Raw genomic sequence first — 23,864 nt, forward strand, 5'->3', positions numbered from 1 at the left:
TCAAGTCATATATATAACATCTGAGGCACAGACATTTATCTCTTCATGTTGTAGCTGCTCAGTGAAGGAAGACAGTCAGGGAATCACCCGCTGTTGCAAAGATGAATGTGGGTGTCTACACCTCCAGCTCATTTCATGAGCAAGAATCATTTTTTGCTCTGCAGGCCAAAACACCAGATTCCTCATTCTTCACAACTACAGTTTGGTTTTCTCTTGCAGAAAACTGGTTCCTAGATTAGGTGGTTTGAAGTTTTTTTGGTTTTGAGGGGTTTTTGGTTAAAATTAGATTATAATGATAAAAATAGCAAGCAATAAAACCTTGGTCCTGCAAAGCTCAGTAGCAAAACTTTTGCTAAGTTCAGTGGGGTCCAAATGTCACTGTCACTAACGCTAAGTTTTTCATACAATGAAGCTAATCTTACAGTTAGCTGCCATCAAAAATTTATGTTTTCAGTGTCCCTCCCCTTTTCTTGCCATAACACTGGTGTTCATCTGAGTCTTCAGGGAGCTAGAGCTGCAGGCAACTGAGCAAAAGATACTGGTTTAGCCATCTGAACTGGTTCCTAATGGTTAGAGCAGCTCAGCTCTAGCTTGAAAACATGCTATCAATAGTGTAATATTTGTGGTTTACCATTCTTATGCTGTTGTATTGGCCAAAGCATATAATCTTTTTCCCTAGACTACCCACTGACTCTGCTGATCAGTCAAAAGTTCTGAAGCAAAGTAACAAATGACCAACGGCTTCCCAGAATATGCACAAAACTGGGATAAATTACTTCATAGTATCATGGAGTGGTTTGGGTTGGAAGAGACCTTAAAGCTCATCCAGTTCCAACCCCCTGCCCCAGGTGCCAGGGACACCTTCCACTAATCCAGGTTGCTCCAAGCCCTGTCCAACCTGGCCTTGAACACTGACAGGGATGGGGCAGCCACAGCTTCTCTCGGCACCCTGTGCCAGTGCCTCAGCACCCTTATTGTAAAAATTTCTTCATAATAAATTATTTCATGCAGAAAAGAAAGCAGAGGTGCAAAGGTGAATGAATGAGAAATGTAGAAGTGGGGAGAGGTAGGACAGCTAAACAGGTAAAAGGAGAAAGGATCAATATTCAGAGGGAAAGAATACTAAAAGAGTAGGAATATAACTGAAAATGTGAAAAATGTACTGATAAAAAGGATAAAAGCACAGTGATGAAGACTGCTAAAAACATTAAGGGGTTTACATTAAGGGGTTTACATTTTCCATTTGGGCTAAAATTAAACTCAGTTTTGTGGAAATTGTTTTCACAAAAGCTTCTTATTAAACTGTGTGAAATACTCCCCTCAGCTCTACAGAGCATGTTAACTTATAGAACCCGTTGATTTGGTACGCTCTATCAATTGGCACTGTGTTACCAACTGACCTACCTCCTGCTAGATTTGTGTTGGCATTTTAAACAAGATTGAGTCACCAACCCTTCCACCTCTCAATCACAGGAGAAGAAAAATGTTACTTGCAAAACCTGCAGTCCTAAGGAGTTGGTAGGATTTCTAAATGATTTAAAGTCAATATATGGCAGATCATTGCACTTGGGAACAAGCACTCTATTCTGTGCAGAGAGAAGGTCTAGCTTCTTAGCAAAACAACCGTTCTAGCTGTGGATGGCGTTTCACTGTGAGGCTATTTTTATGACTGGCTAAGTTAGTTAACATTCCTTTAGAAGTATTTTAATGCATTCTAGCTTTCCTTCTGAGAACCTTTGAAATTTCAATTTATAGGAGGTAAAGAACAGATAAGATCTTAATAATTTTCTCTTAAACACATTTGAAATTAGACACTGGCACAGGGTGCCCAGAGAAGCTGTGGCCACCCCATCCCTGGCAGTGTTCAAGGCTATGTCAGACGGGCTCAGCTCCTGTTCTTTGAATCATGATGACATTATGATCGTGGAGCATAGAGTGTGTGTTCGGCAATGCAGTTAGTTTTGTGGTAGTTCATCCACATGGATCATGGGTTTGGATATAGACTCTTACAAGTGTAATGAAAGTTTGTCACGGAGCTGTAGGTGTAGCTGAGCATGGAACCACTTCATGCTCCTTCCCTCCCATGGCAGCTCGGTCATTGCTGGACATCTGCTGGCGAGACAGTTCTTGCCTCCCTTCAAAAGCCACTTGAGGCCAGGTAGGAAAGAAACAGGCTGAGATACCCCTGTGTTCAGACCCAGGTGGGTCTGAGCTTAGCCTCTTGCACAGGTTGACAGCAGATCCTCATCCTGGTTTTGCAGTTGGGCTGCATCTATCCCACCTGTTCAGCAGAGGAAGCACTGAGATTTGGTTTTCAGATGTGTTCATTGTAATGAGACATTGAAATTGCAGTGAACTCAGAAACTAGTTCACCAGAATCCAACAAAGCTACAGAAAGTCAACCACAAACAGGTCTAAAATGATAGCACACAGAGTGAAAATTAATATGTCCTGTAAATAATTGCCTTCATGCTTCATTGCAAATGCAGTAGTTAAACATTCTTGTCTTACGAGTAATTTCCTATTCACAGTTTGTGGGAAGTCATAAATATAAAGAAAACAGGTTTGGGGTCCTTTTGTTGGGTTTTTTGTTTTGTTTTTAAGTCTGCTAATTTCAATTCACGAACACCATGGGAGCCTGCAATTCCAATTTTCTTCTCACAGTATTAATGAAAACTGGGCACTGCAAATAGTCAGATTTTACCCTCTAAATTTTAAACCACTTAGAAATACAGTGAAGAATAATAACTTTCTAATCCATTATTACACAATGTAAAACTGTGCTCAGTTGCTGTTATTTCATGCAAAGTTTTTCACAAGTGCTAGAAATGGCTTTTAAAAATCATTCTCTTCGAAGCTGGTCTTTGACACAGTCCAAAACAGCTGCTTGTGTACTGTTGGGTGGAATAGTTGAGCATCAGAGAGGTTGTTTTAAGAGGGGATCATTGCACCACAAGATAACTTTTATTCCTCTCAGTGTTACAGCATGGTCTGAGCATAACTACAGTCTTCATGATTTTTTTCTTGTTACCAATCAAACCATCCTCAACTTACTATAGATGTCTCAGGATGGTTTTTTTAGATTGGCTTTTTAGTCTTAAAAATCGGGGTAATTTTTATGACATTTAATCTAAACATTCACCTTTTCATTTACAGTAAGAAATTTTATCTGGGATGAAGTTAGTGTATTTTTGATGCTGCAGATGCTAACAGAGACTGCAGTCGAGTAGCAAAGTTACCCATAGATATGCCTCTGCTGCTGTGCCAGGTGACAGTGACTCTGCTTGGTTCAGCTATTAAGATGCTGTGAAGGAAACTTCATCACATGAGTTGGGAAGCAAAGAGCAAGATTTCTGTAGCCTTTTAATCTTCACTTGCAGTCAAGTGTTGCCCCTTGCAATAATTCCTGGCTTGCATGGGAGAAGAAAAAAAAACCCAAACAGGTTAATTCCCCTTCAGTACTGGAGTCTTAGTCAGATAAAGGCCCTACTTAAATAGAAGGCAGCTGTTTCATCAGTATTATAGATGGGGATTATTGATTTACATAGATCCTAAAAGTGTAGGTTGGCCTTTTCCCAGTGGCCTTTTCCTCCCTGTCTCAGAATAGGACACTTGCTTTAGCACGTGCTCCATTAGCCTTTCCTACCTAAAATGTTCACAAACCATGTGCTTTGTAAAACTTTCCTCTTATTTCCTCGTCCTTCCTTTGTCTTGAGAGGCCCTGCTAGGTTAAAAGCTTATTTTAATGTAAATGGAAGAAAAATAGCAAGAAGTAATTTCCCTTGCTGATCTGCTCCATATACAGAAGACCAACCAAATGTAACAACAGATGCTTTGAAAACGTTGTAAGTTTAAATAACATTAATGTAGTGGTTGAATATTCCTCAGACAGATGGGATAAATGAGATAATTGTGAAAACATTCTTAAAAATAAAAAGATGCCATCAGGTGAAAGGCAGGAATTTAGGTAACATTGAAAAGTATTCCTTACATGGTTTTTTAGGTTGCAGTGTTGGAAGAATGTTATCCTCTGAGCAAGCTGTTAAGTGTCATTTAGTAGGCATTAATTCTAAAGTTAGTTGATGGCATTTGGCCCAAATGTCTTTATTTTCAAGAGAAAGAGCAGCTGTTGGTCCATCAGGTATTGACAGAGTTTATTCAGTTACTTCCACTAGTTCTCAGACAGAAATTAATTTCCTGAAATCACATACAGAAAGATAAGACTTTGTCTCATTTTCATTCACTATGGAAATACTCAGGAGTCTTTGTTCTGCAGTAGCACATTGTCTCTTGTGAAATGACACCCCATGTGTAAAAGAATTTTCATTTTCCACAATAGCTGCAATGAAGAAACAGGATCTAAACCACTCATTGCCTACTTTAACACAGAAAACATTTCTTAGCAGGGTGGTATCGACCCTGAAATGAGCAAATACCTTAGAGCCTTCTGAAGTGAAACTTCAGGATCTCTTGTGTAGTCATGGAAAATGCCAGTTGTACCAACTCGTAAGAACTAAGAATGTTCAGAGGGGAAGGGAAGAAAAAGAAAAAAAGAAGTTTAAATACTGTTTGATACAAATGACAGTTTTCTTGAGTGGTACCTCTGTTCTTTCAGCCAAATTAAATGTCATCCTCTTTAAGCCTATGTGGGATAACTGCCAGGAAGTGGTGTTTCAACAGTAAGAACACAAATAACCAATAAATAAATGATGAATAGCACCAAGGTGGGGAGCAAACTTAGTGCTTTTGGGGGTTTGTGGCCTTTTTGCTGTGTTTCATTATTCATAGGCCAGTTGTAGATGTCTGTAGCTGGTGGCTGCTCCTGGTAGTCCAAACCTGTTGCAACTTTTTAACCAACACTGATAGTTTGAGTGACATTACCTTTAATATAGCATCCTTAAAATCATCATCTTCCTATTATGTCTTTACAGTACAAAAAAGTGACTGGAACATAGAGTGCTTTGGTGCACCTTCAGCAAGACGCTTCTCTAATACACTTTAATCAAATGCTAGCTGTAGGCAAGGCCTGACAAAGCTAACATCGTGAATATATTGTAAAACTGTTTACTAATACTCTTAATTAGCACTTATAGTTCACTGACTGCATTTTTAGCTGTGCATAATGATTTAAAATGTGGTTTCTATAAGCCAGCCTTGATGATTAATGAGTCTTCTGCACTGCTCAGTGGGAAAGCCTGGTTTACTCACTGCTCTTTTCTTGCTCCTGAGCTCAGCCAAGGATGGCAGTGCTGAGGGACACAGCTTCTTAGAAGTTGGGAAATGCTAATTTCAATGGAATATTGCATCAACCCAGGTCACTTAATTTTTGTCCATCACACTTGCTAATTTACACAAGAAGATCCTTCTCAGCTATTGCCACCAAAAGTGATTCTGTACAGACATCTGCCTCAAAGATCTTCTTCTCCAAAATGCAGTGAGGAAAGGAGATCATGCAAAATGTATAGGCAGTGTGTGTGCTGTGAGCATTTAACCTAGAAATCCCTCCTGCAATTAGTCTTGGCTGTGCAAGGGGACAAAATGTGCCAGATAACACAATAGTTCCTGTCAAGAAGACTTTCCAGTCTGATGTGTAGGTCAGTTCAGTTCATTTCACAACTGAAAAGACCAGAGTCTGGTCTGAGAGGTGGGTTCTTAGAAGACTGGGCCCTTGGCTCTGTGCAATTTTAGAGATTTTTTTTCTGAGCATAAAGCATTGATTGAAGGAATGCTTTGTATTGACATCAATGATGCAAACATGGAATGGGAGAAGTTGAGTCATGAATGCTCTGAAGCATAGCCACATTCATGAAGCAGTCTGTGAATTAGGAAAGAGAAGGTACGGTTGGATAGCTCTCTTAATGTAATAAAAATAAATATAATTAATTTGGAGAAAAAGGAAGAAATGCGAGAAGGAAAGGAGAAATTGAGAAGTTTGCGGAGGGAAGTGTAAAGGAGAGCTGAGAATACTTTACTTGTAGCCAGTTTGTTGGCTGCTATCATTTACTGTTAGGTGGAATTCGGATTTTTTATTCACACACACACCGCCCCCCCCCCCCCCCCTTCTGTTGGGTAATCTGTTATCATCACTGTCTTCTCAATAAGCACTATAGTGTCACGTTTTGTTCTTTACATAAGGAGAGAAGGAAGAAGGGAGGGAGTAGGGAAGTGAGATCCTTTCCTCCCAGATGTTCATATTCTGGTATTTAAATTGTGGCACGCCTGTTGTTTCAGATTATTTAGGCATTCTGTGCTTCATATTACATTTGAAGAAATTATACTTTTGAAAGCTAGAGAGAGATTTTCCTGGTTGTCATTCTCCTTGCTTAAAGTCTGTTGACTTGTGCTGGCAGATGTGGAAATGGAATGGGCTGCAAACCAAAATGTTTTCAGACTGGTAGAGTAGGGTACATTGATGGGCAGTCCCGACCCAGCGAGTGCAGTTAGAAAGATGCATGTTCGTAACAGGTAGTTATGACTAATTCTTCAATGTGCAAACTCAATAATAACCTCTCCCTTATTTCATTATCTACCTACAGCAAATCCTACCAGGGCAGGAGGAGGAAGAGAGTACCCTGGCTCTTCCGAGGTGATCCGTGAATCCAGCAGCACAACAGGCATGGTAGTTGGGATCGTGGCAGCGGCAGCGCTGTGTATCCTCATCCTCCTGTATGCTATGTACAAGTACAGGAATCGAGACGAAGGATCGTATCACGTAGATGAGAGTCGAAACTACATCAGTAACTCAGCACAATCCAATGGGGCTGTGATCAAGGAAAAACAGCCCAACAGCGCTAAAAGTTCCAACAAAAACAAGAAAAATAAGGATAAGGAGTACTATGTCTGATCTCAACATCTAAAAGAACGCTTGTATAGAAATAGTCTTCATTTTATCTGAGACATAATACAAACTTATTTACTTTACTTTTTATGAAGCACATTCAAAAACAAACAAAAAAAGACAGGGAATGCAATCAGAAAGGAAAGACTGTTTTTAAAAACAAGCATTTCATGCTCTTGTTTTTCAGAAACAGGAGCTGATAAATTCCCTAACATCCACAGTGTTTTCATTTACTCTGCCTGTCTTTATGTTGCTGGAACATTTCTGAAAGACAATGATGACACCACGCATTCATAAAGCAAGGAGTATTACTACAACATCAAGGCACAATATGAAACAAATCAAATTAAAAAACACAAAACAGGAAAAAAAAAGAAAAAAGAAGCTACCTATGATTCTGGATTTAGCCAAAGTGCTAGCGCTTTCTTGAGAAGTAAGTTAGTCTTATTGTCAGAGAAGACTGTCATTATATATGGTGACTCAACAAGCAAACATAAAGAGTTTGCCGTCTGGTGCAGTGAAGCAGTGATTGGAAACTTGCATTTGAGACAAAGTGCTGGCTTTTCTGAAGACTTACGTAGAAATACTTTCAAAAAGCCCCTTTCTGGTTGTGAGGAAAATAGTACGGAGGCCTTATTTTCAAAAACAAAAAGAAAAATCTGGAATATAAGGCACATTTCCACAAAAAAAAAAAAATCATTAAAAAAAAGGGAAAAAACCAAGAGGGCATAGATGCAATCATTGGGAAATTTTCATGCACGCTTAATATGTTATTACATATGTTTATATAAAAACACATCTATATGTGCTTTCTGGACTGTGATAAGTGATGTTTTATAGCCTGTTGTATAGAAAATGCAAACTATATCTGCTCTTCAGCCATTTTTGGTAAACTCAATGTTATAAGTGTTGCTAGGTATAGAGAGTTTTATGACATCTGGAGCAACAGACATACTTCAGTTATTTTGCAGCCATTATAAATTGTCCCAGACTTCTTCCCCTTTCTTCTTTTTTGTTTTTTTTTTCCTTTCTTTTTTGATTTACAGTGTAGTGGTTATACTAAAGGGGGGTGTGTATGAATGTATATAAGAGTCAGCTAATTTTTTTCTTACCTGTACAGCCTCTATTCTGTTGCAATTAAGTTTTGGTAGTTTGTATGAAAGAAGTGGACTAGAAAGCAAAAATATATCTCTACTGTAATTTGTCTTCTCCCTCCTATCCCCCTCTCTTGTTCCTGATATGCATCAATGAAGTTGATCAGAATGGCCAATTTTCCTAGAAATACACATTCATTAATTAGCTAAGTATTTAGTGATTTAAACTGGCCTTTGGCTTCCAGTCAAAGCTTCACTATTGGAGAGCATGGTTTGCCTTACAGAAACCTTGTTCTTAAGAAATTATGAGAATGATGAGTTTCTTGAGAATCTTAGGAAGTATCATATAGTGTTTATCTGGCATTCAGTTATATGAACGACAGCTATTACAGCATTGGGTGCTAAAAGATCTAAACCGACCCATTTTAATTATCCAGGCTGATTCTACTGCAGAATTTACCCCCTTCTCCAAAAAGGAAATAATCTCGAGGTGCACGATAGTATTTTTCAATGATGGGCATTTTGACACATGAAGAAGTATTTTTAGCTAAGTTGATCGTGTAGTATTGCAAGACGTCATAACCAGACAAATATAAGTTCATTATGTTTTAAAGTAACACATAGCTTTTCTCACATATATAAAACATTAATGAATTTTAGTTAAACATATTAAATATAATGCTGTAATTTACATGTTAAGGGATTTTTTTCTTTTCTACTATTATTTCATTAGGTTCACAGCAATAAATCATAGCGTAACATTTTATTTACATGGAAGTTCAAAGGGAATACATTAGAGAGAAAGAGGGTAATTCAACAGAAATCAACCGGATCATTGAAGGCCTCTTGGGAGGGACATAGATGTTCACACTTTACAGACAGGAAGGAGGAATTTAAAAGTAGCTTTAAAAAGCAGACACAGAACATTTTCTTGTGTGTTACCCACTGTAGCTGATGAAAAGTCAGGAAACTGGTACAGCTATCTATCTGGGAGTCAGAGCACTTTAAAAATACATGTAGCTGACATGAAAGCACCTCTCTTGAAGGTTGCCGACCACATCGAGGTGTGTCATGTTGCATTTGTAAAACAGTTTTTTCTTCTCATTAGCATTTACATGAAAACAGGCTCACCAAATCCATCTGATGTTCATTTCTTAGGTTGTTGTTCACCTGTGGCATTCATAATATCTCCCACCTTTACAAGACAGCTGTACTCAGGGAATGGCAGGGTCAGGGATACTGGAGGTCATTGCTGGAAGCAAGAGACTTCAGCTGGAGGGGGGAAAGAAGAAGTCGAAAGCCAGGTGGTGTTCAGATTTAAGTGCTTGAAGATATGTAGAAGAACAAGAATAATCTTATGACAGGAGACTGGACATGACGGAATATGGTTTGGGCGAGATCAGATGGTATTTTCTGCTTGGTATTGATTACACTAATGAAATAGCGTGGTCAGGTCAACTTACAGGCAGTTTGGTAGATTAATCTTTAACTAAATCCATACATCAAGGAAAAAAAGATCTGCTACTACTGTAATAAGCAAACACAATTTTAACACTGTTTCTGAAGGTTCTCCTTTTTCCTATTTTATTTCATAAATTAACAAAAAACCAATATGGATGTATCAGAAGTGCCAGCAAATGGATTTAAAATTCCTTTTTGTTTAAAAACAGCAGCAACAACAAACAAACAAGCAGACATAGACCGACTACCTAACATAAAATTGGATCCTTTCTCTATAATAACCTAATTTGTCTGACTGAGATGGCTTCATTTCTATGACTGTATTGTGTTGCCTTTTTTAACAAAACACTAAATAACGTGTGAAACTTTCAACCCTAAGACATCAATGAGAGGCCCAATGCCCCTAACCTTATAGTGCTTTCTGTGATAGATATTTACGATTTTTTTATTTGTTGCAAGGCCAATTTATTCATTATTGGAAATGCTAAGCAAGTGGAATTTACTGTTTTGTTAATAAAAATGTTTCTTAATACAAATGCTGGCTTGTTTCTTCTCTTGCTGTTTAATCTGGAGTATCTGTTCTTCTTAAAGCAGTGGGGAAAAAAACCCATGGTAAATTGGTATGAAGTTAGAGACATCCATGTCAGGAAAAAGTGACCTCAGAGCTCTTAATGCCTTAAGTGAAAACTGTCTACAAGTCTTGTGTTCAACTGGCCCAGTTAGAAAAGTATGAATTACATTAATGCACTGGGGGTTGGAACTAGATGATCTTAAGGTCCTTTCCAACCCTAACTATTCTATGATTCTATGATTGTTTGATGTCACATAGAATTGCTTCATTTGAAATTTTCTGGGTTTTTTAATCAAGAAATTAAAACTTGATCCTCCCCTCCCCCTATGAATGGAAACAGAATTCCCTTTTCCACCACTATTTTTTTATTTCTCCTTTATTGTCTGCTGGGAAGAGGGTGGCAGAAGGTAAGGTAATGGGATAAGAAGTTAAAATTTAAAATATTTTTTCTTCTCTAGATCTTTAAAAGTGTATGGAAAAAAATGAACATATTTCAGGTCCTTAAAAACATTCCTAGATAATAATTACAGAATTTCAATCAGAGCTAATCCATTACATAAGTACTTTCCTATTTAGCGTGGCATTTAAATTCATGGGTAACTTCAAGCAAACATCTAATCCTATTGATTTAAACAAGTATCTAAAGTTGCCTTCATGTATTGCTGAATGGGGATGGAGTTAGGCTTTTGGATCTAAACTCCAAATAGAATTATAGCATGTATCTTCTTTAATCACATCAGTAGCTTATTTGACTTTAATGGGATTTATTCAGCAGCTTAATTATGTACAGACTGAAATATTCTAGATAATGTAAATTCAGGAAAATCTGGAGAAAACAGTCCCTATCTTTCATTAAACAGTTTGTAGTTAAACTTACATTCTAAACTGCTTTATACTGGGATTAGTACTTTTTTGTGTGTATATGTTTTTCTAAATAAGTACTGAACATTCCATTTAGTAAAATTCTTTATGCACATTTAAAGGAGCTATAAAGCTCAAAGAGTTATTTTTGTTCTACTACCAACCCCCCCCCCCCACACACACACATTTAATTATACGCTTTTTAATTCTACACTGTTTGTTCATTTTTTTCTTACATCCATACTATGTTCTCCCTTTCACCAAAATCCTAATGACCTCTCACTACCTGCATCATCCATCATCAGCTAACCACTTTAAGGGTTGGCCTCATTCATCGATCATCACTGTGGCCAAGTAGCTAAAAGCCTTCACAAGATGAGCAAAAACGAGAAAAAACTAAATCACACACCCCCAGCACAACTTAGAATAAGGGAAACAGAGCACATGTACGCTGTAGAGGACAACTGTGTTTGTTAATTCCTCCAGTATGACTTCTTTACAGTTTAACAAACCAGTTTTAAATTGGGTATCTATCTCGGTACTGGTTTCATGTTGATTATAGAAATCTGCTTCAAAGTTCAGTAGAGTCCTCTTCAGAGGTGCCTGTAAGCATTGCGCTGAGTTAACCCAGATCTGTCAGTACAATTTGATTTGGAATTAAGTCTATTTGCTTTATTTTGAAGCCCCATTTTGTTAGAGTCTGTAATTATTTCAGCATTAAAAGGTTTCTGGCCCTCATGGGAGCGAGGAGAAAGAGAAATCCATACTGCATTTAAATCGATTTATGAATGCTTGGGGATGACAAAATTGCTTGCCTTCCAGCCTCTGATCTGTCTGGATGGCGTTTGCTGCCTTTGGTTGTTCACTGGTCTCCATGATACCCGATGTATCCCCTGCAGGTTAAGCTTTGAGCTAGAGATTTCAGAAGAAAAAAGCAAGTCATTGATATGGGTCTGCTCAGTTTTGTGAGGTACAGGGCCAGAACTCACCCAGCCCTTTACTCGCTTACTTTGGAGCCTTCTTCCTACTCAAGGTCTGACAGACATCAGCCATTACCTCTGGAAAAAAACATGGCCCTCACCTTTCTCAGTTACTTCCTACCATACGAATGCCTTCAGAGTTCAGAACGAGCAGATTTCCATATGCCGGTGCTCCTCCAGTGGGGCTAAAGTGGTAGACTTTGGGTTCTTAAAGAAGAAAACAGGGGACACAAGGGGTAGAGTTATTTCAAACAGCATGGGATTCCCAGCAAGGAAATTGCCTTTAAGGACAGTAATTTCATGCTGGCATACACTTGAGAGGTTTAAAAATCCAGGCCACTAATCCTCAGCAACATCCTTTCGGTAAACAATAAAGACATTAGCTTATTTGTCAGCGAGAGCAGGAATCCGACAACAGGGCTGTCAAAATGTGAACCTGTCAGTCTGCTTGCAGCAAATAGCACAGGAGAATGGAATCCGGGCAGCCAAAAATAACCGCTGGCGCGCTGGCTGGACTCATGAGTACTATTACAAGCCAGTGAGCATTTATCGGATGATAAATAGCAAAATACTTCTATTATTCATCATTTGGGATGCAGCAGGCTGACAAAACATAGGGGCTGCGCAGCTGCATCGGCTTTTTCGGGCTCGGGGGCCTGGTTCAGGCTCCCTCCAGTCGCGGAGCCTGGGCAGGTTTAACGCAAACAGTAGCTGCGCGCCAGCTGACCGGCTGCTTCCAGATAAACCTGCCTTTTCCCTTTGGAAATCAAGCACGTTGTCTGGGCAAAGGACAGCAGATTTCTCCCTGAGACAACCAAGTGGCTCCCCCACCATGGTGCAGCACAGCCAGCACTGTGAAACCAGGCTCTGTGCCTAGGAACCGGCTGCATGGCCGCAGGTCTGGGAGGGAAACCTCCGTCCTGCTCCATAGAGCCCTGGCCTCGGCACCGCGCCAGAACGCGGTCCAGAAGTGAGAGGTCCCACCTCATGGTGATGGCCCCGGCGTGCAGCAGGAACCTCAGCTGGGCAGCGGCTTTGTGCTCCCCGTGCCCAGCAATGGCGGCTGAGGGAAAGGTGCTGCGGGAGGTGCAAGGAGGAGCCCTGGACACCAGGACGGGCTCAGCTTGTGCTGTGAGGAAGGAAAGCAAGAGCCCTGCCAAAATGGCGCCCCCCGCGGGGACAGTGGACAGCTTCCAGCCTGTGTGTGGCCCTTCCGGGCAGTGCTGGGGACAAGGCTGTTGAGGTACCACCATCTTGAGGTATTTTTATATATATTTATATAGAGAGATATATAGATATTGAGGTACCATTTTCCTTTTGGCTTTTTTTGAGCTCCTGCAGCTCCTACAACTGTGGCAGGGCTAAGGCCCCCTGAGGCCCGTTACCACAGCAAGCATGGGGTTTTAGGAGGGAGACAGTACAATCCCCTGAGGTGGGCTGCTGTGAGGAGGGGAGACAGGAGAGCTGTGGGCTTGGGCCTGGTGTGACTGTAAAAACCGGGTGAAATTCAGCTGCGAAGACCTCACAACAAGGACTGACTGGATGGGGAGCTTGCCGCAGGGCTCAGGGCTTGCCTAAGCTGGGGCAGGCCCAGGATTTACTCAGCTGCTAAATGGCTCATGGAAAAATAAAACGGCTTCCCAAAAAGGTAGTGGCATAGATAATGCAGTCATTTAACTAGGAGCTAGTTTAGTGGGGGGGGTTAGAGCTTTACTTGTCTGTGCTTCACACCAGAGAGGAGAAGCTCAGGCCTCCTGTGGCTGGGGAAGGAGGCCAGGTAGCAAGAGCATCCTACAGGCATTAAACTCACCCCACAGCAATATAGGTATCCCTAATTTTGTGCAACACTGAACCACAAAGGTTTGGATCAGGAAATTGACTGAGGGTGAGATCCAGCGGCATATTTTGTTAAACCATAGGGAGAAGGACAAGCTTCAGCACAAGGCAATGTAAAAACCTGAAGGAAGACAATGACAAACCACCGATTCCCCCAGGAAATCCCACCCCACCTGCCACTGTCTGCTACTGAGCTCACAGGTGGGCTTTATTCCTTGCTGATTACACATGGAGAGGCAGCAGGCTTGTTATGTCTAGACACCGGTCAGTCAGCAGTGCAGAGCTGCTTGTAGTTATCAGGCCCTTCATACCGTGTGTGAGCTAATTGTACAAAGGTATTCCTTTAGATTTAGGCATTAGTGGCAACCAATATAAAGCAAGGACTCACAACAGAGCAGAATTTAAATGCCAGAACTGTTTCCTCTTCTGCTTTTTGGGTTTTTACTGACTTCCATTGGATTTACAGGGGAGAGCCAAGGCACAAGACAAGAGTGTAGTCCAGCCAGAGGAAAAAAACCTCCAAGGTAAGCAGGTTTTGTCTCATGCTGTTCAGCAAATCCCCATATATAAGCACAAGAATTTCAGGTAATCAATTTATTTAAGTCTTGGTTTGTTGATGGATGCTGCTTGGGACAGGCATGTTTATGCTCAGCTTTCCTGAAGACTATGTTTATTTGGGAGCTCATTTATACCTGTCTGCAGGCTCTCTTTTAGGGAAGTCTTTCAAACTGCTGATAGCACAAATATAGCAATCATTAGCTAGACCAGTTGGTTATCTATTTTAATAGCTTTACCTAAGTAAGAGTTGCAGGATTTGACTTCAAATTAAGGCTACATCTCCACCAGCAGGTATTGCCAATAGGAGTAATTTGACGGGGCAAAGCAGTTAATGCCGAGGAGCTGACCTCCATGTTGCATTTCAGAATTCTCTTTGAACCAGTTGTAGTCTGGTCCCATAGGCTGACTGCCAATTAATGGTTCGGTGGTGTTAGATGTGTTCATGGAGCTCATCTTATTTCACCTGGAAAGTGTTTAGCTCTTTCACACAGAGTGCTCTGTGAAGTTAATTGAAGTGTAGTAAGTGGGAATAGCTGGAATTGCTTCAGAACTGTACTCCCGATCTTAGATAAAATTTCCCTCTTGGAACACCCTTTGTGCATTGCTGTGTGCCAGTGTGCTTCCAACAATTCATTATAATAAAATTAGGGTATTTTTAGTGTCAGCATCAAGCCTCAAATGAACATTGCTGTTAGACTTTGAGGCATTCTTCATAATTTTTATGGGACTTTGTGTCCTTGCAGTTCCCCAGGCTTCCTAGCATTCCCTCTACCCTTTTCTTTAAATCTAAAGAAATAATGGTTTGAAAGACTAGTTTCCTTTGAATAGGTTGAGATAAATATGCAGGAATTTTATACAAGTACTGTATGAGGAATCCATGTTATGAAAACTGGAATGACCAACGGTGCAATGACCAACTTGTAGAAATAGGCTGTAAGGAAACCTGGTGCTGCTGGAGCTCTAGATGTAGTAGGTGAACTGGAAGAAATGGCTGGGGCAGAGCTGGGTTTGGTCACTGCTCAAAGAGGTAGAACTGCAGTGAACAACCCCAATCTACCTGCTGATTTTGCAGCCCAGGTCTGCTTTTAACCACAGTTTGATAGTCTTTTCTAACCTAGTTCTTATCAAAATAAATTCATTCCTGTAAGAGAATTAATTGTGATCAGTTTCCTGATTTTAGTCAATATTAAAAGCTGCAAGAGATTTGGCTGCATTTTGGGGTCTTGTATATTCTGCAGATAGGAAAGCTGCTGTTTCCATTAAGATTGAAACTTCATTGCTGCTTTTAACTTCAGAGTGATTATACTTCCCTCTGGCATGCTACATATTATTATGAACATTTCATACAAATATTTTGAATAATTATTAATGCTTTTAGATTTCTGAGTGTTAGGTGTCAAAGACTGACAGCACAGGCTCATTATAAGACTTCTACATCTGAATTTTTGTAAATGACCATATTTGTGTTTAAGTGGCTGCTCATAAGTTTTGCCAAAGTTCCAAAAATCATCTTGAGATGTCTATTTTTATTACTACGTTTTTAAGGAATTGATTCTATGATTGCTAAATATAGAAAGATGAGCTTGTTCAGAAACAGTTTGAGTTGAGAACAGTTTGATCTGGCAACAAGATTATGACTTTGGAGGTTTTAGGCATATTAAGTGAGCTTTTGGGATTTAGAAATTTTAGAGACTTCAAATTCAAAATAAACTTGGCATTATTCTTGATCTGTGTCCTGGTGGGAGTTCCACACACCCTCAGTGAAGGTTTCAGTGTGTGTGAATGAACTTGAGGCAACAGTCTGGTGCCTGGTCTTACATGGGGCCTTTCTGGAAGGCAGCTTTGACAGACCTGTGTGTGAGCACAGTCCTTGCCTGTTATGCTGCTCTGCCCCCCAACATGAAAACTTCCAGTGATTGCCCATCCATGGGAACAATTACATAGACGCTGCTGCATGCCAGCAAAGTCCTTGTCTCAAAGCCAGAACTTGGCATTATATAGTATGCATTTTATATATACATATATATTATACTTGGCAGTATATACTCTGAGGTATTAACTTCAGCATGAGCATGGATTTCATCCTGTGTGTAGCGCCCCAGCTAAATCAGTATATTAGAAAATGCTACATAAAGGAGATTGGGAGGAAAGATACAGTCCTGCACAAGCATCTTGAACACAGAATATAGAAAAGTCAATCCAAGGCATCTAAAACCAGTCTGATTTCCTAAAATGGACAGTAATCTAGTATGGATACATAACTTTTGCAAAGTCCTTGTGGCCTTTCACAACTTGCTTTTAGTTCAGCAGACTGGTAATATGTGGAGATCCTGATGTTACAGCAATAAATAACACAGCCTAACAAAATAGAGACCACACAAAGAGGACACTTCAACTTTCCAAATTGTTTTCAGAAATTGTGCAGATGCTGTGTAATGAAAGTGGAATTAAAATCAAGGAGTGGGACTATGTGACAGTAGAATAGAACAGCAAAATGGTGAAAGTCACCAGTCACAGTAGTTGCAACCAACTGGTAAAATAGAGGATAGGAACCAGACAGCTCCGAGTATCCCTGATCAATAGTGAGATTTTGCTTTTGTTGCACCATTGTAAGGCTCTCTATTCTCTAAACATTTTGCAGTGCTTTCAGTTATGACTGCTGGGCAGGCAGCTAAGGCAGTCTAAGATGTGTAGTGATGGGGCTGTGGCAGCGCTGAGCTCAGTGTAGATTGGGTACTTCAGAGGCTGCCCAGCTTCTCTTGCAGCTCTGTGGTGCCGCTGACATGCAGCCATTCATGCTGAAGCTGGCAAGTGCAATGTCAGCTTCATCCCTCTTAGGCAAACTATAGTGTAGACACTCAGGCCTGTTTGCCATACTCCCCAAGCAGAGGATGCACCATGCCTGCCTAACCTGGCCTGTGGAGTGCAGTGAGGAGAAGGAAGGATCTGCTACAGGGAGAAAAGCAGAACCCTGTGGAAGCAATGGCAAAGCACTAGCAATTTCATTCTTATGTGACATGTTTAATTTCTGCTGCAGGGTGGTCCTAGGGCTCCACTTGAATGCGGTTCGTGAAGTCTTCCTTCAGACGCTTATTGAACACTGTCAGCTGGAGCTAAACAGCCACATTTCTTTGCTGCTCCCATTATTATCCACTAGGAACTTTTGAAATGCAGAGAAGTGCTTTTGTCACTGCGTATGCTTTTCCCTTATGGCTTTTTTGTGTGTGTGTTTTGTGGTGGTTTGGGTTTGTTTGTTGGTTTGTTTTTTTTTAACTCATTTTTATTCTAAGCCTGGGAAAGAACAATCAAACTATCAATTTTGAGTTAAGTCATAATGGTCTTTCAGATTCCTATGGTGCAAATAACTTATGTTTCAAACAACTGAGCATTAGAGTGGTAAATCATTTTAATTGGAGTTTTTAAACATGCGAAAGCTTACACAAAAGGTGCATAAAAAAACCCCTACAAACCTATTAATACTGTCCAATTACTTTCTGTTGCTACAGTGGTGTCCATTCCAAGCACTCAAAGTACATGAACCAGGCTACACAGCTTAAGACTTTCATTAAAATAACAGTATTTACGACATATGAAATGTTCGTATTTGTAGGGAGAATCTCTTCTTCCAAGTATTTTCTTCTATTTAAAAATCAGATTAATTTCACCTGCATAGTGTGATTATTGAGTATGATGTTGCCATTTAGAGGGCTTTTTTTCCCTAATATTCCTATACCCATGTAAGTGTAAATGTGGAAAGAAATTATCATTTCTGAAGCATCTATTGCTCAAACTGGTCTTGCTTCCTGCACTAGCATATGCTTGTCTAAGCACATGCATGTGTATATAAGTGTAATTGTAACCATGCTGATATGTTCAGTGGACCCAAGAAAGGAGATAACCACTCTATAGTAAATACTTACCTGGTTACGTAAAGCTTAAGCCTGAGCTTGCACATTTCAAGAATAAGAAATTTCTTGATTATCTAGTTTTTCAGCGTATGCTGTAGGAAATGAAAGTAGGAATGGAATGAAGATGTTCTTTATGAACAAAACTCCAGTCACAAGCAAATGTTTATATCCACCGCTGGACCACTACCAAACATCACAGCCATCTCGGAGGTAGATAGTATTGTGCCAGGGTGGGCCAGGTTATGTGTCTTCAGGTTAGCCCACAGGTATATAGCTGAAGCAACTTTATGGAATTTAGTTGGTTGAATTCCAGCCTTGCTCAGAGACATTTTATGTCAGCATAATTCTGTAGATTTCACTACAATTTTTTATCATTGTGCCAGCTGAGCCCAGCAGTATCTGTCTGTGTCGCTGCAATTTAAGGTTGAGACCTTCCTTCAACCTCCCACAACGGAGAAAGCTCTGCTTTCTCATGTTTCTATTCCAGAGGGAACATTAAATTTCCATTGTTAGCACTCTATACACAAGAAAGATAGATGTAATCAAAAGGGTCTTTTATCTGTTTTTTGTATCTTATTAGAAAAATCAGCAGTTCTGCAGCACTGATTCTTCAAGGTATATAACACTACTTTGTTACTACAGCAACAGAGAGCACTGGTACTGCCAAGTTACCGGTGAACTGGGTCCTTTGGTCCTTTTGTAACACCAGATCAGAACTAAAATGGCCCTGATGAATCTGCTGTGTGTGAAGTTGGTGGAGTTAAAAGGTAAACAGGACCAGTACAATACAGGAAAATACCTTATTTTACAAAGAAGCTTCTGTAGTGAGTGCTTTGCAGCCTCTCAAGTTGATAGAGATGGGCACGTGTACTAAATCTTCAGCAATTAAATTGGTCCTTCTAGTTTTGTGTTACAGTGTTCCACAAAGTTTTATCCTGTCCCTCATTAAGGGACTGATTCAGATCTCTAAGAAGGGGTAGGAAGTAACTGTTTTCACAGTAGTAGGAAGGGCTATGCCTAAGGGAAGGACAGGGCTTTCTCAAAGGGTCTTGATGTTAGAAGGATAACATAAATTGCCTCATCTTGGATTGGCTGCTTCATGCTGAAGCAGACTTGCTCTGCTTTTTTTCTCTGCCTCCTTTGGGGATACCTGTAAAAAACACAAGGCGTGTAGGGAAGGAGGGCAGTCTTACCTTTCTCTCTTCTTCCTCCTTGCCCTTCATTCCTCCCCCTCTCTCTGTGAAACAGACAGGATCTCTATTCTTGCTAAGGCACCCTCTCAGTAAATGCTGGATTTATTTCAGACCCTGAGCCCATATTGATGCTAGAAGCTGGTGCAATAGATATGCAGTCCAGCTTTCAAAAGCAGACAGTGATGTGAGCTATTTTGTGCTGAGCTCTTTAGAAAAGCTGACTATAAGTTCTATTTTATTTACTAAGAACTCAGTCCATGCTAGCATTTGTGATGCAGAAATAACTTTCATAAATTGTGCCAACACATTTCCTAGCAGAGGAGCTGCTTACACTGGGCAAAATGTGCTTGTGGCAAGAGAGGCTCAAAAGAAATGAGGGATAAAATAACAAGCACAAAGCATTCTATTAGTGTAACTGTATCTAATTTAGCTTCAATTGCTGATATTGGGGCTGCTTCTTTCCTTCTGTCTTCTGTACAGGGTGAGAAAGGAGCATATCCCTAGCAAAATACTACTATGCCAAGGACGGTTTCATATTGGCTTTGCCTCATCAAAGTGGGATGAAAGCTAGCAGAGTGACTATGGAGAACTAAATTACTGAAGTACAAGGCCAGTCTGTGTTGGAGGAAGGCCATAGGATGGGATTGAGTTACAGAAGCTCGTTAAAGCTATTATGTACTAACTGAGCCACTGTGTCTACATGTGTGCATGCTCTGAGATTGCCTGAAGAGTTGTGTGTCTTAGCTTAAGCAATAATGAAGGAGGTTGAGGCTTGTGCATTTTGCCTTGACTTCAGGGGAAGTAAAAACCCTGTGATGGAGAATTTTGTCCACTGAGGGGGTAGGTGGTAACTTGTTAAGTCATCCTGATTCATCTGTGTTAAACCTTCTGCCTGTACCCATAGCAGCACCTAACTAGACTTTTAGGCAGATGAAGAAATAAATGCAGAGACTATGAGTTAAAAAAAAAAAAGCTAGCTCTCTAAACACAATTAGCTGCTCAAAAACATGCCTGGAAAATGTGCTCAATTAAGAGAGAGACCTAAATAATTCACTACGTTTTTTAAATTTCACACACTCTGTCATTGATTTCTGACTCCCTGGCATATTTATCATTATGTGGCATATTACTGAATTACTGCTTCTCGCCAAACTGAGACAACTTGTCAATTCTTCATGTTCTTAAGGAACAGCAGAAAAACACAGAGGCTGATCTTCCAGCTGTCTCAGTCATACAGTTCAACCATGCTCTCTTTGTACTTTCAAACTGTTGAAATGAAAATTTGGGTGTTGAATACCCCCAGCTTCTGTTCTGTTATGAGACTACTGACAAAGTTAAACCTTTCCATTGTTTAAGGTCCTTAAAAACATGGCAATAATCACACACATTCTTAGAAAGTAAAATATAATTGATTTCACTGAAATTTACTGTGTATTTAAATAACTACATTAGAATAGTCAAATCTATATTATTCTACAGTCATCTGATAGACATAAGATCTTCCTGAGGGTAATACATACATAATTTTAGTTGTTTACCTTGGGAAACCCTAAATTCTGCTCCCCACTGCCTCTAGAGAAAGCCTAGACCACTCACATTACAGGGGTTTCTGCACTTTAAATTAAAAAGCCCTCCTTAATGTGGCAAGACTTTGCATATACCCAGCATCTTTCATCTAGAAAGTCTTCCATGACTAATACATAACCCAAGCTGAAGTAGGAAAACAGTTTGTCTCCTAGAGGCACAGAGGCTACTTCATCCTTTCTTGTAGATACACTCATCAAAGGGGTATTTCTTTAAGTAATGAAAATTAATATCCTCAACTCCCTTGTCACTTCTCATGGCCACAGTGTGTTTTGCTGGAGGCTACTGGCTGATTTGATGAGGATCCTAAAGTCCTTCTCTGCAGCAGTTTGGTGGCTCCTCCTGGTTCCTATGTCCTTGACCCCTTCAAGATGCTTCTGCTCTCCAGCTGTCCTTCCTCACTCACAGTCCTTCATCGGAGAGCTCTTGGTAGTGACTGAAGTAAGAGATGATGCTGCTGCAGCAGAAAGAAACCATTTCAGTCCTATGGTAATGGTTGGCCTTGATGATCTTAAAGGTCTTCTCCAACCTAGTTGTTTCTATGATTCAATAGCTATGTAAAGTGCTTAAGGCTATAAAAAGTGTCCATATTGTGTAATTACTTTTTGCCCAAAAGAAGTCTACTGCAGAGCTGGTCATCACATGTAAGTTTCCTGAGCCTTAATTTTCAGAAATCTTTCCTATTTCTATGTAATTACTTGTCAAAATACTGGTTTGTATGGAGCAACAGTCAGTCTTCCCTTCTGGAGAGCAGAGAGGCAACAAAAAAGGCAAGTTATTTTTGTGTGTGGGAATTGTGAGCACATACAGCCTGTAATCCCAAAACTGATTTAAACTGGAAAGTTCATAAAACCTTGATCAAAACAAACAGCATTTCATTCACTGAGCAGCATCACTGGAATGCACTGAACTGCCATTTATCTGATTATGGCAGTATCTGGATTAAAGATTCTGATATTGAACATTTTGGATGTTAGAGATGGGGAAGAAGGGGAAGCAGAGACCTGAACACCCAATAGGATACAGAATGCTAGATAGCTTTTTGTATTTTACTCCCTTTTTTTTAAAGCTTCTTCCCTTCCGAGATTAAATTATTAAAGTCTATAAGGTCTTCGGCAGAACAGAAAACAATGTACATATGCTTATGTCAAGTTGTTCCTTGCTCCATCCAGTGAACTACTGTTTCAAACACACCCAGCTTAAATGTACCTGCAATAAAGCTTTTGAGTGCTTAGGCTGCTTTCACTTAGTTTAAAGCATTTCTGCACCATAGAGCAACTTTATATTTTTCTGTGCTATAAATACCTGATTCATGTCTTTGCATTATCTGTTACCACTTAGCTCTTAAAGAAGGAAAATGGAACGGATCTAGTGAAACTTACAGTCGAAGAGTAAATTAATACTTATTGTGAGTTTCTTTCTGGGCTGCTTCAATGTAGTTAGTACACAAGGTAATTTTCAAGGTCTCTTCAAAGACGAGCATGACAATTGGAAATAGATCTTTTCAGAGAAAGATGGGAATAAGTTTTTCTACAACCCCTTCCAGTAATGACTGCTGAGGTAAATGTGTCCAGCGTTTACCAGGAGCGTGATGTGATTAGTAATAGCCTTTATAATCCCATCCATAAAAGCAAAAGGAGTAAGTGAATTCCCATAGTACTCCTGTCCTGATGTCCCCCTCTGCATCTGCTTGTGTCCTAGTGACCCAGAAGCACCGCCCTCTTGCACTGAAACTTGACATAAAGGAGCTGCAGTAAAATAACCAAGTGAAGGTGCTTACCAAACATACCTACCCAAAAAGATAGGCATCTCACTGCCTCGCTCCTCCAGAGGGCATATCTGATTCAGCTGATGAAACTGCACAAGAACAAATGAGCTCACTGAATTTTGAGACCAATTTTGGCTCCAGTTCTCTCTGCAGCTTCTCATATCTCAAGAAACTGATTGATTGATTGATTGAGTCATCATTAACAGCCTGAACCTTTGAATGAAACCAGTGGGAGTCTTGCCAGTTTTACAAGCAGGAACAGGCTGCTGAGTAAGTTTTCCACGTGAAAGTACAATTCACAAACATGTAAAAGGGTAAAAAAAGGATAAAAATCTAAAAGGCTGACATTACAGCTCATAAGTCAATTTAGTATAGAAATCATGCACTGGAGTAACTGTTTAAGTACAATAGAAGAAGCTGTTGATGGGTTTTCATGTTTATTATTACACCCTGATTTCAATTTTTGTGACTTCATTATTTTGCTTGATAAGGTGTGTGTGGACGTAGGTAGGGGAGCTTTTGGTATACCTTGAGAACTACCAGATTCCTCCATTTTTACCTTCTATGGTCTCTCTCCCTTCTCACCCTCCCCACCATCCCACATGCAGAGTCATCTTTGGGACCACTTAGGACAGGATGTCTTCCCAGGCAACCATCAGTGCTCTGATTTAGCTGTTAGTCCATGGGCTATCTGTGGAGAGATGTGTGGTGTGCAGTAGCAAGCATGAGCTGTAACAGAATCACTGAAGATACAATCTGAACCTCCCATCTGTTGCAGAAAGGACCTACCGCCAGGTTAGTGAGGCAGGCTGACCAACTATAGCATGATGTATCTGTTTCAACCTCTCAAATCTCAGGCTAGACTTGAACATAGAAGCAGACTTACGCAAAGGCCCTTGGGAGTGCACTTGGTCTCATATGTTATACTCCAGTGAGCATCACCATTTCTTGGTCATAGTATAAAGGAAAGATATAATTAGGTTTATATTTATGTGCTTTTTGCAACATACAAGGTTATTCTCTGTTTCTGCTATTACTGCTTTGGGAGTACAAACGAAACCGATGAATACATTATGATATCCTTATGAGGGCAAGTTATTCAATGTATGAATGCTAGTGACACTTTCAGCACTGTGCTTATGATGGTTATTCTGATCAGAGTGGTTTAAATAATACATGAACTTGTGCATATACGTATTGCGGCTCATCTCT

The 23,864-nt window shown here is 40.1% G+C and overlaps 1 protein-coding gene across 10 annotated transcripts in view; it reads left to right on the top strand.

The window, feature by feature from the left end:
- The window catches only part of NRXN1 (neurexin 1), a 541,621-nt gene extending 531,692 nt beyond the window's left edge, over positions 1 to 9,929 (top strand). For all 10 annotated transcript variants that reach the window (XM_065679616.1, XM_065679620.1, XM_065679618.1 and 7 more), the window contains one exon: positions 6,537 to 9,929. In XM_065679616.1, coding sequence (XP_065535688.1) covers positions 6,537 to 6,844 — 308 coding nt within the window. In that variant the 3' untranslated portion in view covers positions 6,845 to 9,929. The remainder of the gene's footprint in view (positions 1 to 6,536) is intronic.
- Positions 9,930 to 23,864: the final 13,935 nt, after the last annotated feature.

Source organism: Lathamus discolor, chromosome 5 (assembly GCF_037157495.1).
Source record: "Lathamus discolor isolate bLatDis1 chromosome 5, bLatDis1.hap1, whole genome shotgun sequence".
NCBI classification, from domain to species: Eukaryota; Metazoa; Chordata; class Aves; order Psittaciformes; family Psittacidae; genus Lathamus; species Lathamus discolor.